This window comes from Patella vulgata, chromosome 4 (assembly GCF_932274485.2).
Source record: "Patella vulgata chromosome 4, xgPatVulg1.2, whole genome shotgun sequence".
NCBI lineage: Eukaryota > Metazoa > Mollusca > Gastropoda > Patellidae > Patella > Patella vulgata.
Genome location: NC_065882.2, coordinates 52,505,146 through 52,522,157, shown reverse-complemented (window position 1 = coordinate 52,522,157; position 17,012 = coordinate 52,505,146). Strand labels below are relative to the sequence as shown.

Here is a 17,012-nt window from a genome sequence, read left to right as displayed (position 1 = left end):
CGGGTTCCAGAATATTTTAAGGAATGCACTGGTAGTGTGAAACAGTCGACAATGAAATTGATTTTGCCATTCAGCGAGACAAAATAGAGCTGCATGGTTTTAGTTGAAATTTATGCCATTAAAAAGTTTGGATATGAAATAATCACTGTTTCTGTGTTAACATGACTGATATAGTACACTATTAATAATATCAAAACGTTTATCAAGAAATTTTAAGTGCATGATTTTGTTATAATATAGATCAAACTGGTGGTAAATCGACCGTTCATGAACTTACTTGTTTTTTTTATATTTACCATTTCTGAACCTTAAGACAGCACCGCGATTATTAGGATTAAGTTCCACCCGATTGATTGGGTTTACAGATTTATGTATGTAATAAAGCAGTTTGGGCTCTTTCTGATATTGGGAGTTTCATTATCGCTTATGTTAACGATCTGATCTAAAATACGAAAATTTCCACCAACCTCTACATAACTAAGGAGTCTGGATCTGAAGAAGCGCCCTCTGTTTAATTGAATTCTAGGATATATGTATGCGTTGATCTATCAATGGACATCGAGACAGAATCATGTGGTTGCAAAATAATATTTTGTGGATTTATTGTCCTTTATATTGGTTTATAGCAAAGGGTAAGTATATGTACTTATAATCTATTGTCTGCTATGTTTATATTATATAATTAAGAACCGATTTGATCAAAATGTTAAGGTACAAATCAGCGTTACAATAATTTTATATGATTAAAATGTAACCAAGCTATATATTCTGTATTTCATTTAGGGATCCTGCGTAGGGCGATTGCTGAGGATCTGGCCATGAACAACGTCGCGTCATTCGTATGGGGCGAAAAACCGAGGTTCTATGTACACGTGCACGTTTAAGAACCCGTTTCACGAAGAGTGGGCGAAAACGCCACTGTCCAGGCAAACCTTCACTCATTACCCACTGCATGACGTATGCTCATTTTCATTAGTCCGTTTGGTGACGAAATGTAGGACGTTAAACCCCAATTCGTTTCATTTCATCAACAGCCACAATTTTAAATACATTTGAAAACATATACTAACTACAAAGAAAATATATATATTTTCTTACCGGAAACGTTATTTAAATCCAGATACTTCAGGGGAAACCTTTTGAACAATCTTCACTTTGGGTTCGGACTGTGGGTTCTTCAACAGATCAAGCCTTTGTACTGCATTGGAAAAGGACTAGCTTGTTCTTCCTCCTCCAAAACCATTGTTCGGGATGACGGTGACATGCCCTACTTCTTGGTTAGAGATCGGGCCTTCCCATTGCGAACATGAATGGTGAAGCCATATAGCCTTCGTGGGAACACAAGACCCCAACATATTTTCAACTTGTGTACATCCTGTACACGCCATGTGGTTGGAGATGCCTCCTGACGACACAGCAGTTGAAACCAAACAGGTTCATCATCTTTTTCAAAACTATTATATCGAGAACTGACAGATCTTTATCTAAATCTTCCGTACTACATCTCTAATTTATTGTGGGCAATTTCAGACAATAATTTAATTGTTCCTGGACATTCGAAATTTCGGATAAAAATAAGTTTAGACATATGACCTAATTATGTTCAAGGGAACTTTAGTTAAATTACCATTGAATTCTAAAATAACAATTACAATATGCTTATCGTGACTTAAATTGTGAAGATACCATCCCCCTTAAAAAATACACCATTGGGCCAAAATTTTTCTATTATTCCTAATTAATTACCTGCACTTATTGGAATTCCGTACAACAATAACATATATATTTTTTAATAAATAATAAATACCATAATACTTTACTGTTCTAATATCGGTTGATTATTAACGCCTATAACTCTGATTGATTATAAATTTTTAAACAGTTTGCCATTTGATGCCGTCATGAAACTATTCAATCAGATTCGTGTTTTGAAATTCTTTAAAGAAATAAATAAAAAAATAATAATATATATTGCATTTGATATGATGTCATTTTTAATAGGACACGACCTCTTTGAATTGGTTGAAAAATCAAAGTATCGTTTTAATTGGATATGATGTGTTTATTGGTTTTGAGATTTCTTTAAGGTCTTTTGTAAGGTAACGGTTATAAATTTTGTGTTAAACAATCAACGATGTAAGTACGTAAACGAAACGAACGTGAGTAATTAACACGAGTACTTTATTTTTTATCTAAATCGAAAACGTAGTTCTTTTCATTGTAGCAAGGTGAAACGATACGTGCATATAATGGTTAAAGTACTGATTCAGTATTCAGGAGGTAATTAAAGATCCACCCTGACAGCTGCCGGATTGTGAATCTGTAAACCAGAAGTTCATTAAATAAACCATTTAGTGGACTCAGCTGCAGATTGGTGTTACAGATAAAATATAATAACTCCTTTTTACAACTTGATCAATATGTAAAATGTCATTCACATCGAGGCATTTCAAAAATCCAGTTTGAACAAATCTAGTAGTATCTATCCTTAGAGTAATGTATCAGTTATTTACTGAATGTCAACTAAATAATTTGTATGGATTTTCTTCAGAAAAATTTCTCATCGAGATAATTATAAAAGAAAGGTCGGTGTGGGTATATGTAAGTTTCACCAAAAATATTAATTTTTACGAATCTAAGTTGTTGGTCAGAGGTCTTACAAATCACCAGCAGTTTAATGCTATTGTTTTTAGTATATACCGCCGTAGATCGTTCAGTGAGTGATATTCCCGACATTAGGCCCTTCACTATATAAGAGAAATAATCAGTCTAAAATCGTGATGAGAAGTAACCTCTCTTTAGTTATTTGCCCTCAGTTAGGCATTTAACGCGCGGATTATTCTGTTCCAAATCGTAACCTTTGTAATGTCTGCCAATGGATCCCCGGAATTTTAAACGCTTCCGAAATATGTCATGGCCTCCTGTTGCCGACTCGTGCATTTGTAAAGAAATGTTTATGACCAATTTGAGTCTATAAATCGCCACGAATCTTATATTTGAATTAAATATATTTAATTTGCTATACATGACTTAATAAACACCGAACCAACACTATCATTGAGGCAACTAGAAATGATATTTATATCTCATGCCTTGTATTAAATGTTTTATTTCAATATGATAGCCTATCCCCGTTTCGTGACAAGAGCAAACATGTAGGCCAAACATTTAATGACAGCAATGCATGCGCGTAGAAGTAAAATCGTTAAATCTCATATCTCCAAATGTGTCTATACGACTCATTAGTTAATTGATTCGATTATAAAACATGAAATATTGCATGTTCACAATATGTCTCTTCTTTACATTATACACTCCGCCATCTTCATCGGGTAATCTCGCTTTCGTTTAGCTAGTTTAGTCAAAGATTTTATGTTTGGAACTACATCCATGCATTCTGAATTGTACATTTGTAAATCGATAATGAATTTTCAATATATATAAACCGGCACAAATCTACGGGATAGAGTACGCATCCATTGACGGGGTTGTAATATTGAAAATGGACCCATTTTTTTGTAAAATAGACATATCTTTAGATGTGCAAAACACCTACAAGTCAAATTTCAAATTTTCCCTTTTTATAAAATGAAAGTCGATGTCATGACGAAAAAAAAAATTAATGGAAAACCATTTTTAAAAAAAATAAAAATACGTTCCTCAACAAGCATCAATTGGCCATTAATTTCATTAATCAATTTTCTTAATCTATCCTTTTATTATCCTCTATTCATTGTTCCTAAATTGCACCCATATACAACAGATTAACACGCGTGTATACATGTTTTCTGTTAGTTACCTATATACTATGTAACCGTAGACAATGGTGTAGTACCACTGGTCTTTTGTCAGACGTGGAAAGCGGGCCTTCAACACCCCGGTCTCCACATCCGGCGTATGACCCATGCACTCTTTTCTTACTATATATCTTGGAACAGCCCTTAATCGTCTAGTATTTGTAATTTACTACTTGGCTTCCTTTTCACGTTGTGTATTTTCTTCGTACTATCTCAGTAGTTAAGACGTTTGTCTTACCAGGAATAACAATGCATCAGTTCAGTTTTAAATTTTATATCAAGCTGGATATATACCTATGCTTACAATTCATGGATAGATCACATTAGCACACTCATAATTAAAATCTTTCTCCCAACCCCAACTCCTGTAAAACTCTAACCAGCATGGCTAGACTCAGGAAATTGCTATAGCATATGGGCTAGGAACTCAGATGGTAATCTCTCCGGAACCCAATGATATCTATAATAATTCACTTTAACCTAAACACAGAAAAACATAACTCAAATCTTAAAGTTCGTTGATTCTTGAAGTGTCCTATTTTCAAATACTATAAAGCTGCACTTCTAATTTACAAAGTTCAATTTCCACTTTAAATTCTGCGATTCATCATCTTGGATTTCCATTGGTCTGTTTCAGCTACCATAGTCTCAACAATGAAAAACTTTCTTTTTTCTTTTAAATAAGGATTCCTCAAGTTAATCACCAGGTCCCGACCTCTAAGAATTTCCTTCAATCTTCTGTGATGATTGGTTTTGGACAAAGTACAATTTTATCCGTCAATCAAACATGTCTTTGCTATCAGACCAAGAACTAACTATTTCTAATTTAAAGCTTTATTTAAATATTAATCTAACATTATTATTCCTAAATCTTATTATTGACTCGTACTTAATAAACTTTGACGTGTCTCTTTAATCATCAGAAATCTAAATCAGTATTAAATTTCAAATCTTCAAACTGACTTTGACCTCTTGACCGTAACTCAGTAATCTTCAATTTTATAATTTTATAATTTCCGTTTTTGTTTTATAATTCCGCCAAAACAATTACATTGTTATTTTATATTTCCCCGTCAGTAATGTGACCTTTTGACCTAATCATTTACAATTTTGTATTTCGTTCTGTATAAACACTAGTCAATATTACATAAACATTTCCTATCCGACCGATATCGACACAAGCGGAGTTCAAACTTATGACAATACCAGACTATAATTTATTTTAGGATCGATAGTAAATTAAGACCAAATTATCGGATGTCTATAAATATTTAGGTGTTAAAGGAGATTATATCAGGTAGCTATATAGCAGCTGGGTGTGTATTAATCAGATTGTGTATTAGTGACGTTTTAAGAGTCTATGTACATTGCGCAATATTCATTCATGAGAATGTTCAACAGCGCTGTTCAAAGAGGGTTCCCGCTGTAAGGCAGAAAATTTATGCTATTATAGTGAAGATAAATCTTCATTTTCAGTGGCGTTCCTAGCTGGGACTGACTAGGAACAAATGATTTGGTGAAAACGGGTTATTTTAGGATTATAGGGGGCTACAATGAGTTTATCTACAAACCCTTGCAGACGTATACAGATGTAAGAGAGACCACTTAAATATTGTGGAGCAGTAACACAGGGGTTTAAATGTGATCTTTAACTTACAGGACGAAATGTAGTTCTTTGACAGCAGTAACGGGAAGTAAGATATATTATCCGGACTGTGTTCTGGATACCTCTTGTGGTCACCAAACAATAGACGATGATGCACCAGTTAGCACTCCTTTATAATAGTCTATTTTGGAAGGACGGCACTATCTCAATAGTCAGCATTAAACCTTCAGATGAATCCAATATTTCCTAGGATACTTTTGATATATATACTCTTCAAAAAAGTAGGGGGTATTCAGAAACAATACAAAACTGTGGAAATGCACTGCTGTGTTTATAAGAGGTAACCAGTGTATGTTAATAACAGGCCAATTGCATACACATGAACATAAACAGTTCATATGGGCGGCTTATCTGACGGCACCATTTCACTCGCAAAGAGATATACTGTCAAAAGAGAAAATGGAGGTGTTTGATTTTTGTCATAATAATGAGCAATTGCTCCACCAATCCGCCGACATTCAGCAATTCGTCGTGGCATGCTCCTAATCAACCGTCCAATCACGATTTTGGGCAATCTGACCCACTGTTCTTGCAATGTCACGGCCAATTCTTGCAGTGTTGTCGGTTGGTGACGTCGACGAACACGTCTCCCGATCAAATTAAACGTAACACACTAAAGTAAAGATACGCTAAACAGTAAATCATATGCAAGAACCGATAGGAAAGCAAACATGGATAGATAAACCAGCACGCGGCAGTTTTCATCAACCCTTTCTTGAAGTGTCAAATTTGACAATGAACCCTTCCCCGTGTATGGCGCTATTGCGTGTCGCATGTACAGCTCAGTGATTCTGTTGGGGCGATAAGTTCTTCATCTGTGAACATACTCTCAAAGCATGTCAAATATCCATGACTATTTATCATATCGCAACCTGCATAGGTATTTGCATTTCAATACCCCCTACTTTTTTTGAAGAGTATATATAGTTGATATTGGTTTCCATATTGAACTTCTTATAAAATTCACTCTGATACATAATTTGCTGATTTAAACGGGAATATAAAGGTTGCAAACTTTCACATGGGTTATGGCGCAAAGATCACGTTTGGTTGTGGAACCAATAAGTTAAAGCTTCAGTTTCCCATCCGTGAGTTTTAGGGGTTTTTTGGTCGTCATCCACACTTTTTGGGATTGTGTCTTGCAGCTGATACTGGACATATTTGAGCGTGATCATTGTACAAATGTCTAAGATGGTCATGTTCACTTATACGTTAATCCGAGCTATTTAGTGTATTGAGTATTGGGATTGTGTCTAGCAGCTGATACTGGACATATTTGAGCGTGATCATCGTATAAAATGGCTAAGATGGTCATGTTCACTTATACGTTAATCCGAGCTATTTAGTGTATTGAGTGAACAGTATCGGTCTCAATACAGATCCTTGGGGGAACTCCACGGGTTAAATGAAGACGGACATACGAACTGATCAGAATTCGAACCTTCGTCAGTGCATTTGCGCACGCCACCAAACGACTAGACGTCGTTTCTTGCTAGACCCAAAATTCCGCACTGCACTGACAATGGTAATCCAGGCTTTTAAAATTAATGATATAACAAGATAATCTTGTTATGATCAATTGAAAGGCCAGAGTTTTACATACAATTTAAATATGTATCTTAAAATAAAATAACCATCTAAGCGTATGTAATTTTATTACCTTCTTTGGTAAATCTAAATGAACAAATGGCTGCATCTATGAGAGGGATAGTAATTAAATAAACATTATTCAAAACTAGCCAATAATAAATATTTTATTTGATTGAAACTAAAAACCTATACACGATAGATTGCATAAATCAAATAATATCTGTTACCTCAACGACACGCGTATCATTACTTACAGATGCATTATGCAAGAGCTAAATCTGCTTTTCTGGCCTCAAATGTTCTATACATTATTATTTAAATATTTATTCACATAGTAAACGTATAAGCAACACTCTGGATCATCGGATGGCTGATATATTGAATAGATTAGACAACAGCGCCACCTAATCAGTTAACGTTAAAATGGATGTTATTTAATAAAAGGACTGACAATCAAGACATAACAATGGTACTTAACAATCGGAACTTCACCAAAAATAAAGTAGTTTGACAGCAATTTTCAATAAATTCATTATCTATTTTTGAGCTATAGCAAGAACTGCCAGCTCTTTATCTTAATATTACAGAATGCATCTTTAATCTGTTTTACTGTTTTCGGAAAACAGTTATTACTTACAAAATGAGTTAATATTTTTATTATTAGTATTATTATTATTATTATAGCCTGCACTGATAGCCATCATAATGTTGTTGAGTATGACCACCATCCGAGACATGCTGGTAGACCGGCAGTAGAGATACCTGATGAACAAAGATTGTTAAATCATCTATTAAGAGGCTATGAACGATCTGTGCGACCAGTACGTCACGCAAATAATACCGTTCTCATCAAAATGGGACTAACATTGACACAGATCTTTGATATGGTAAGTAACTGTAAGGTAATTAATCAAAATCTTTCTATATATATATATGGTTTTTGTGATTTTAATCTAGGAACACTATGCCGTAAAAATCAAAACATGTTTCCTCAGTCTTTAAAACAAAAAGGTGGTAAACGCGCAATTTGCAGATTTCCACGTCCTTGTATTTAAGAAGAATCTATCGTTAATTTCACATTTATCTAATACAAACTATTAACATTTTAATAGAAGCTCATGTAAGCTTAAATTTTGAAAACAAGTTGAATGTACTGATTCAACCTAATAATAAATAACAATTCAACACGTTGCAAATACCAATTTTCATTCTGAAATACCGAAATGAAGTCTTGTTTGGAACAGCCGATTTGTTTTGATCACACGGTCGCAATAAGGAGGAGCTTGTGTTCAATCAGTACCATATTACCTCTGCTAACTTAATCCTTAGCTAAAGTAAAGAAATGTCGTAAATCGGTTTCACTGATACTCAACGACTAACTAACTTCATTGTGCTACCAGCGTCGCTGTTAAATGCTGAATGACTAACTAACCTCATTGTGCTACCAGCATCGCTGTTAAATGGTCATTCACTTGACCCCATTTGAATCAGAACTCTGGCCAACACTATATTTAATATAGATTGCATTTGTCAATGAAGAAGCGGCCTAAATAGTCATTTGTCTCCTAGGCCAAATGTGGGTCAGCTTATGACTAGTTTCAGCACTTCATACCATATAATCAAGGTATATAAAACTGTCTATAAGAAGGATACGCATCAAGCGAGGCAATTGTCTGAGCTTAATTTTACCATCTTTAATTAAAGAAAATGTTTTAGAAAATGTGTCTTTTGAATGTGTTTGGTAAGCTTGTCTGTAATTTAGGCTATAGACGGTATTCTCTTTTAATATGAACAGTTGTCATTGATTCGGAAGTTCACCGTAGACGCCAATAGCTCAGTGTGTCATCGAGATATTTGAAATAAGCTCAACTGCAATTTACAAGCCACGATTTGCTAGAATTCGTGAGAATGAAATGGCATCCACCTTCAAATGTGTCTAGTGGATGTTCCAGACAGGTCGTACTCTAACGAAGAAGTTCATTCTTGATTTGGTATTGCAGATTAATAATCATAACAATTTGATTCTGATATCTCTTACCTACCAATATCTTTTGATTTTTTGGCATAATTGTCAAATCTGTTATTTAAAAAGTTTGGCTAATATACTGGCCAAATTAATAGCATTTTTTCTAAAAACGTTGCAGAATTAACTCACTAAAATTAAAGTATGGATAAAATCATGCACCGTGAATATATTGAACAGAATATTCTTACACTTAACCATTATTGACATCAACTTCACATTGCATGGTCGGTGCATAATTTTATCCATACTTCAACTTTAGTGATTTAATTCTGCAACGTTTTTAGAAAAAATTGCTATTAATTTGGCCAGTAATTATTCCTTTATGTATCTGGTATGATGTGTACGTATTTCTGTTTGAATATAATGCATACTGTATATTCATAATAAACGTCTCATTTACATACGTTTGATCAAAAATAAGTCTAACAAAATATAAAGTTATTTTTAGTTTATTTATTCCGCTCTCTTATTTTGATTGTGTCTGGATTCTAGACCTAATGAAAGTATTTGTGTTTTTGATGTCACATTGGGTTAATTAGATACCAAAACCTTGTTATATCTCATATATTGATAAATCTAAAAGTCGATTTCATTACACGTAATGCAACTGTTGTGTGTTTACGAGGTATCACTATTGTACAAAACTCGTGCTTTCGCTAATCTTATGAGAATTCATTGGCTTACGATTCAGATCTGGTTACCACAATATTGTCTGTCCGCGTGCGGTGTCTGAAAGCAAATCATTAAGACGTGGTTTAAGTCTAACCATAAACTGCTTATCATCAAGCCCCTCAGTTCTAAGACTTGGCCTCAAGTTAAAAAGCACAAAAACTCGCCTAATCGAATACCAACATCAGTAGCTGGCTTGTCATGATACACAATGGTTTCCAGTTCTCCAGTATATAGGGGTTGGTATGGGGATAATTTTAAATCAACAATTCCATATTGTGTGTAAAGAAACAGCGAACGTTGATCTACATTTTCACTTATACAATCCATCAGAATTAGAGCTTCAACACTGCTTTACTACTACCTGTAGATAACAGAATTAGAGAAAAAAAAATTAATCTAACTTTCCAATAAACCTACGGCCTTGAATCATTAAGATGTTTTAGTAGTCAGATACACGATGACAGCCACATAAAATGAATTATTAAATTATATTTCGATAATGAATATGTTTGAGCGACAGCCTAATAAAGTAGCCTACTCCTTAAGAGTTATGGCTTATGTCAATTTGAAAACAAATAATTTGGGACACAAGACAGAAGATGTATGTTATTTCCAGGAAGGCTGTTTTTTCAATATACAGGATATTGTTCTCTTATTTCTTAATTACCACTATGATGTTTTTTTCACGGTCAGTGGCTTTAAATCACCGACATTTTGATCCGAATTTATTTGGTGATATTCGGAATAACATCAGCGGAATGTTGGAATATTAGGCCGCATTCCATGGGCACAAATTGTCGTTGCAAAAATATTTTCGTTCCTACAAATCCGGTCTAGAAGAAATTTTGTCAGTGTATAGTTCATATAGAGATATTCGTTTGTTGTTATATTCTCCAAAAAATTCCATAGTTCTTCGTGGATATTCTTCGTTAAATCCGGACTATTTATTGATAGTAAAATTCATAGTGCGCGAGGTCACTGGACAGAATTCAGCGTTGTTCGCCGCGTCACGTGATCGTTTTTTCCACCATAGACCAATCACGTTATTGTCTACATTCGCGTGTGTTGTTGGTAAACACAAAATGACGTGCTTCACGAGGAACACATTGCAGTTATACATGTAGAAGCAACACGAAATGGCGACAAGGGCTCAATTAACTTGTATTGTTCACTTAGACAGTGTTAATAAGGGAAGTGCAGAACCCTTTACAAACACAAGGTGAGATAAATGTCGTGAGGTAGCTATAGACTGGTTTCAATTGGATGGAAATGACCAATCCATTGCAGCATTTTTCGATACAAATGGATATTTTATTACGAAGGATATTATACTGAAGATACAGTCGGCAGTGGTTTTGGATTTCTCCAACGTTTTATAGATGTTTTAAGAACAAAACAGTTAAATGATGCGAGAAAGAAAGAGAGTGACTCAGTGATAAGGCAGCGTCTACATTCAGTCCAACCGAAACTAAACTGTCACGACATACAGACTATTAGTATTAGTATTACTGTGATGTGGTCATAATATATTTTACCAAACATTATTTAACAACTTACTATTAGTATATTAATCATTCGATTCGCTCATAACATAATATTTTAAACACGGTTTCACCAAACCTTCAACAAGATATGACCACTTCTATTCCAACTAGTAGAAGTAATAAATAAATGTAATAAATAAAGGTGCATCATATATAGGCTACAGACCATAAGTCCAGAAAAATTTGTGAATGAAAGAATTGAATATAACCATCCAAGTCAACCCAGAACATTGCATGCTGTGATTCAAAGGAAAGAGGGGAATACTAATTAATCAAAGTTTTTGATAATCCCTAATTAAGTCTTTCACACCCCACTGATAAAATAACATGAGCTGAACATTAATGTCCAGTCGACACGGTTCCTTTTTATTTAAATAATTTGCTTGCATGTAAGGGTCTGTAGCAGAGGGAGGAAACTGGGGGACTCGGAGAAAACTCACAAGTTGAACAAGTGACCCTAGTCCTTGTCACGTACAAGCAGAGAATTGAAACCAAGTCATTGACGCAATGACAGACCTTATGATTTCATGTGTACATGTTAAACCATTCGCCACCCACCCTCCATATTAAATAGATGTCTTTGTAAATTATGTATGTTATAGTTATACAGTGCATTAAGTATTAAATGTCTACAGTGTTTTTAAATTTATGTATTAAAGAAATGTATATGAAAATATTATCTATTAAGAAATATTGGTATTTATTTTATGCAATATTTATATTAATAAATATCATTTGATACATAATATATCAAAATTCAAATGTTCTTTTTGGCCATTATGACCCTAATGTTTTGACCGTTATGTAGTTTTGACCAAAATGTTTGACCGTTATGACCAAATACTTGAGCCATTTTGGTTTAGGGCCTTTATGTCCATAACCCCTACTACTAAGCCTAGTACTTCAACAAATTTAAAAACTAAAAGTGTGTCTCATTCACCTCTACTCCTTCATAAATATCACCAAAGGATTCACATCATGGTGCAGTACTTGTTACTACTTCATCAGAGTTAAAGAAGTCAGTTTTATCAGAGATCTGTATAATTTGCAAGAAAAAATCCAAGTATGTTCGAGCGGGAGCCATACAAAAGAGGGACAATTTAGTCCAGTGCGAAACAAAATCAGCATTTTTATTATTTTATTTAAAGCACCAATAACAATTTTGCTGTTTTGATAAGTCCAGTGAAACAAATACCGGTAACTACTAAATGAGTTAGTGTCTTACTCTTAGTGTAAATCCTCCATTAAATTGTATTTTATTTATCTTAGGTGATCAAAAATATTTTTCAAATCAAAGGTAATTAGTTTTGGATTTGTTTAAAGAAATCAGAATATTTATTAATCAGAAGCAAGATTCCAACATTGAAAGTGTGTTTGGCACTTTTATCGATGATTACATGTAAACTATGTCGTAGGTGAGCCCCATATTGATGGGGGGGGGGGGCATCTGGTTCATTCGCAATTGCAGACAAAACCCAATTTGAATTCATATATCTATTGTAAGCTATACATTGTAGATGCAAAATTTTATTTTGTCCATATGGGCTTTTCCCTGACAATTCTGAGCTAGTTCAAATTATTTAAGCATTTCTTCTTAATATTTCTGCAACTTTTTAAGTTTTCAACCTTTATTTCAAAATATGTTTTTTCATTCTTAATCTTAGCTATACACTAGCCTATCCATGATCATTATGACGACAGCAGGTTTTAAGTATTTTGTTATGTAAAATGAATGATTTTATTAGAATTACAATTATAGAAGCAGTGACCTTGTTGCATTCTCTGTAATCTACCTTGATATTAAGGCATTTTTCTAGTGAAGTAGACCGGTCTAATATCCTTAATCAGTGTCGAAAAAACCAGACTGACTGCCACATTTTATGTCAGTGTGATCAAAATACCTTTTGTGGCTCTCATACACCACTTCTCTACACGGATGGGACGTTTTTGCGGTTCATTTGATCTCTGTTCGTCCCAACCGCGAGCGATTTGCAAGGTAAATCGTTCGCATGGCTTTGTTTACAAATGCTATGACCTGGCACTTGACCCCAGAATTTTGGACCGCAACCCCGCTGATTGGCCAAATTTTAAATAGATGCGCAGGATCCAACTCACATCTACGCAAATATGGCTCCGCACTATAAAGAAATAAGTCATCGATTTATAGCCTATTTCGAGCTTGAACTATTAAATTGCCAAATTTTATTGGAGAACTTTTTTGACATATTGATTGTACGATTATTGATAGTCCGATTTGTAGACCGGTTTAGCGGGAGCGAAAGTGACAAGATTTCCACCCCAAGAATACGGCCTATATATAATTTTTTAACGTTTCACCGATGTGCTTCTTCTGATACCAAACATTCTCAATGTATTATTTCTATTATCAATTGCGCCGTTCAGTGGATTCAAAGTTTCCTGACTCCTCTTCTTCCAATTCAAACCCCCAAGAGGTTTTAGAGTCTGTGTTCCGTTTGTTCTTTCATATCATCCGGACATGCGTTATGCCCGACTAACAGGAACATCTTTCCCTTCTCGACCAACCTCCGGAATTCCTGTCTACTCGTTGTTCTGTTCTATTTTATAGAAATGTTTATACAGGCTTATATGGCCATTGATGTCCTCTATATTACCGTTTCAAAAGATTCTAATCTCATCGTCTGAAATGTCTATAGCTTCATGGCTATCATTAAACTCATCTCTGCTTCTCTACCATATCTAGAAATTTAAATTGATTATTATCACCAATTTAGACTAGTTACTATCTACGCTAGTTCCTTTAGGAAGGGGCTGATTGGACGCTGTCCCCCAACCGTTCCTGTTCATCCTTAATGAGTTGCAATATGAAAATACCGCCCTACCCCTACCTTTGTTCTAATCCTAATTTGGAATCAATCTCGCCACATCCGACACAAATTTTGCGACCTCTGGTCTGCGCAAACGCCAGTGTCACAATGACAGACCAATTCAAACGTATTTGTTTATTTTTGTGAATCGCAAAATTCTTCTTGAAAATAGTGTTTAATTATTATAAATTTGTGTCAGATGTTGCGCGAAATGATTCCTTTTGGTGGAAAAAGAAGCACCACGGTGAAATATACAAGGTAGGGATTGCAGCTCAATAGGGATGAACAGGAACGGTAAGAGGACAGCGTCCGATCGGAGACCGTTCCTAAAGGAACTAAGTCTACGCTAACAAAATCAACAGAAATATCCCTCTATTCACAGAAGCGTGCCAAGAATAATCTGCAGGAAAGGAGATGTCAAATGGTAAATTATATACCACCACTCTAAAGACCACAGAAATCGTTATGTGGTTGTTACCGACATTGTCGTTCTAATTGGTGTTTTGTTTTCGATTAAGTTTGAGAGGCTGTGTACATGGTCTGAAATTTTGAATCAAGTATCAAAGAGCACACCGATACATTATTATCTGTCCTTCCGTTGCTTCTGATTGCCATTGAATAATTTGGTATCCATCTGTCGCGCTTTTTGAGACATAATAACCCTGCTTCTAATTGAGCTTGACTGTTAAAACTTGATGTAGGTGCTTTTTATGTGACTGTCGTGATGGAGTGTGATGATGAGCATTTTCTGCTTAGGCTAAGCAGAGATGGACAATTTGATTAGTCGATACTGATTCTAATTAAGCGAGAGGGGTGAAACTTGGTGTACAGTTTCATTACATAATGCCTTGACTATGTACGATAATATGCAGCAGGGTGATAAGCAATTTGATTGATCGAGCATGACTTTTGGGCATGATCATCTCTGATTCTATTGAGTATTGAGACTCGAAGTATAATTTCGTTCCATTACATCAATACCTTGACTACAGCATAAGTAATATGATTGGCGAAGATTTGTAACACAACAACTCTGCTTCTAACTGAGGTAGAATGTTCAAATCTGGTGTAGAGATTCATTAAGTAAATAGCTTGCCTGGGTGAGATGATTGGCATTTTCCACTCAGGCTAAGCATGTTCCACTCAGGCTAAGCAGAGATAAACAATTTAATTGGTCGGTGCATTGAAACAGATCACTTTGGTTCTAACTGAGTGAAAGTGTGTAATTTCAAGACATCAATTTTCTGATTAAGATGAGTTTGATTTTTCGATGCTTTACAAAAAGATAAATGTGAAATTAATGAATATGTATCATTCATTTATTCTGGGATTGAGGCGGAGGACGTCAGCCTCATGGTTAGCTTTATATATATAATAATAAACAACAATAAATATAACTCGATATATATAAAGTAATTTTTAGTTTATTTATCCTGGTCCCTTGTTTTGATTGTGTCTGGATTCTAGACCTAATGTAAGTTTTTTGTGTTTTTGATGTCACATGGGTTAATTAGGTACCAAAACCTAATATCGATAATGCTAAAAGTCGATTCCATTGCACGTACAATGCTCGCAAATGTTGAGTGTTTACGAGGTATCACTATTGTACAAAACTCATGCATTCGCTAATCCTCTGACATGCATATCTATACATATGTATTCAATAAGCATTCATTAGCTAAAGTTTCATATCTGTTTACGACACATCTGCCGGTGTGCTGAATCTAAAAGTCAATCATTAAGACATGGTTAAGTCTACCCATAAACTACATACGCTTAAAAGCCCTTCAAGTTTGATACTCAAGATAAAAAGCACCAAAACTCGCCAAATCAAAGAACAATGTCAATAGTCGGCATGTTACGATACGTCATGGCCTACAGTTCTCCACCGCATGGGACACTCACAGTGGTTTGAAGACTTTGTCCAAATACATAGAGATGAGGTTGATGTAAGAACAATTTCAATCCAACAGATTCAATCTTTACCTCTCTCCTCGTCGCTTGATCTTCTACACAGACTATCGGTGTCTAAAGAAATGGTGAGCCTTGAGCTAAATCCTCATTATAAAATCTATCAGAATCAGAGCTGTCTTTCAACACTGTTTTACTAGATTACAGAATAGGAGGAAAGGCAAATAATCTAACTTTTCCAATAAACCCACGGCCTCGAATCCTGTAAGATGCTTTAATAGTCAGATAAACGATGAATAAAGAAGGTTTTATTGATCACTGACAGCCACATAAAATGCAATATTAAATTATATTTCGATAATGGATATGTTTGAGCGACAGCCTAATGAAGTACTTTGATGTAACGATTTACATCCGGGGAGAGTTATGGCATCTGCCAATTTGAAAACAAATAACTTTGGTAGAAATGTCATCCTGTATAACGGACCACAAAAAAGGGAAATGAATGTGGTTTATCATCTTGTTATTTCCAAGAAGGTCGTTTTTCAACAATTTTATGATATTATGTTGGATGTTGTTCTCTACCTTCCTTATTAGAAGGGCGAGCTTTTCCTGGACAGTAGCTTTAAGTCTGTGCCATTCTGAACCTGACTTTATTTTCATGATATTCACAATAACACTAGGTCAGCGGAATGTTGGATCTTATAATCTTTTAATTCCTCTAGGTATGATTTACGCGTGGTTTAATGTCCCGGCAACACCCATGCCATTCTGGCGTTGATACTACACGCTGTTATTATTTCTTGTGAATACCTGTGAACTTAGATGGAATAAAATGCTTCATGGAAAAGCGACGTTTTCACAATTCCAATCGCTAATAGGTTTTAAAGTACATGTATGGTAGCCTAGTATTTTGCGTTCAGTCCGAACGAATAGAAAATCTTTTCATATCACCCCGAC

General features: G+C 34.9%; 1 protein-coding gene across 1 annotated transcript in view; it reads left to right on the top strand.

Annotated features, from left to right (window-relative positions):
- The first annotated feature begins 206 nt into the window (after positions 1-206).
- The window catches only part of LOC126818775 (neuronal acetylcholine receptor subunit alpha-10), a 43,488-nt gene continuing 26,682 nt past the window's right edge, over positions 207-17,012 (top strand). Inside the window, exons 1-2 of the mRNA XM_050546334.2 lie at positions 207-632; positions 7,738-7,940. Coding sequence (XP_050402291.1) covers positions 572-632; positions 7,738-7,940 — 264 coding nt within the window. The 5' untranslated portion in view covers positions 207-571. The remainder of the gene's footprint in view (positions 633-7,737; positions 7,941-17,012) is intronic.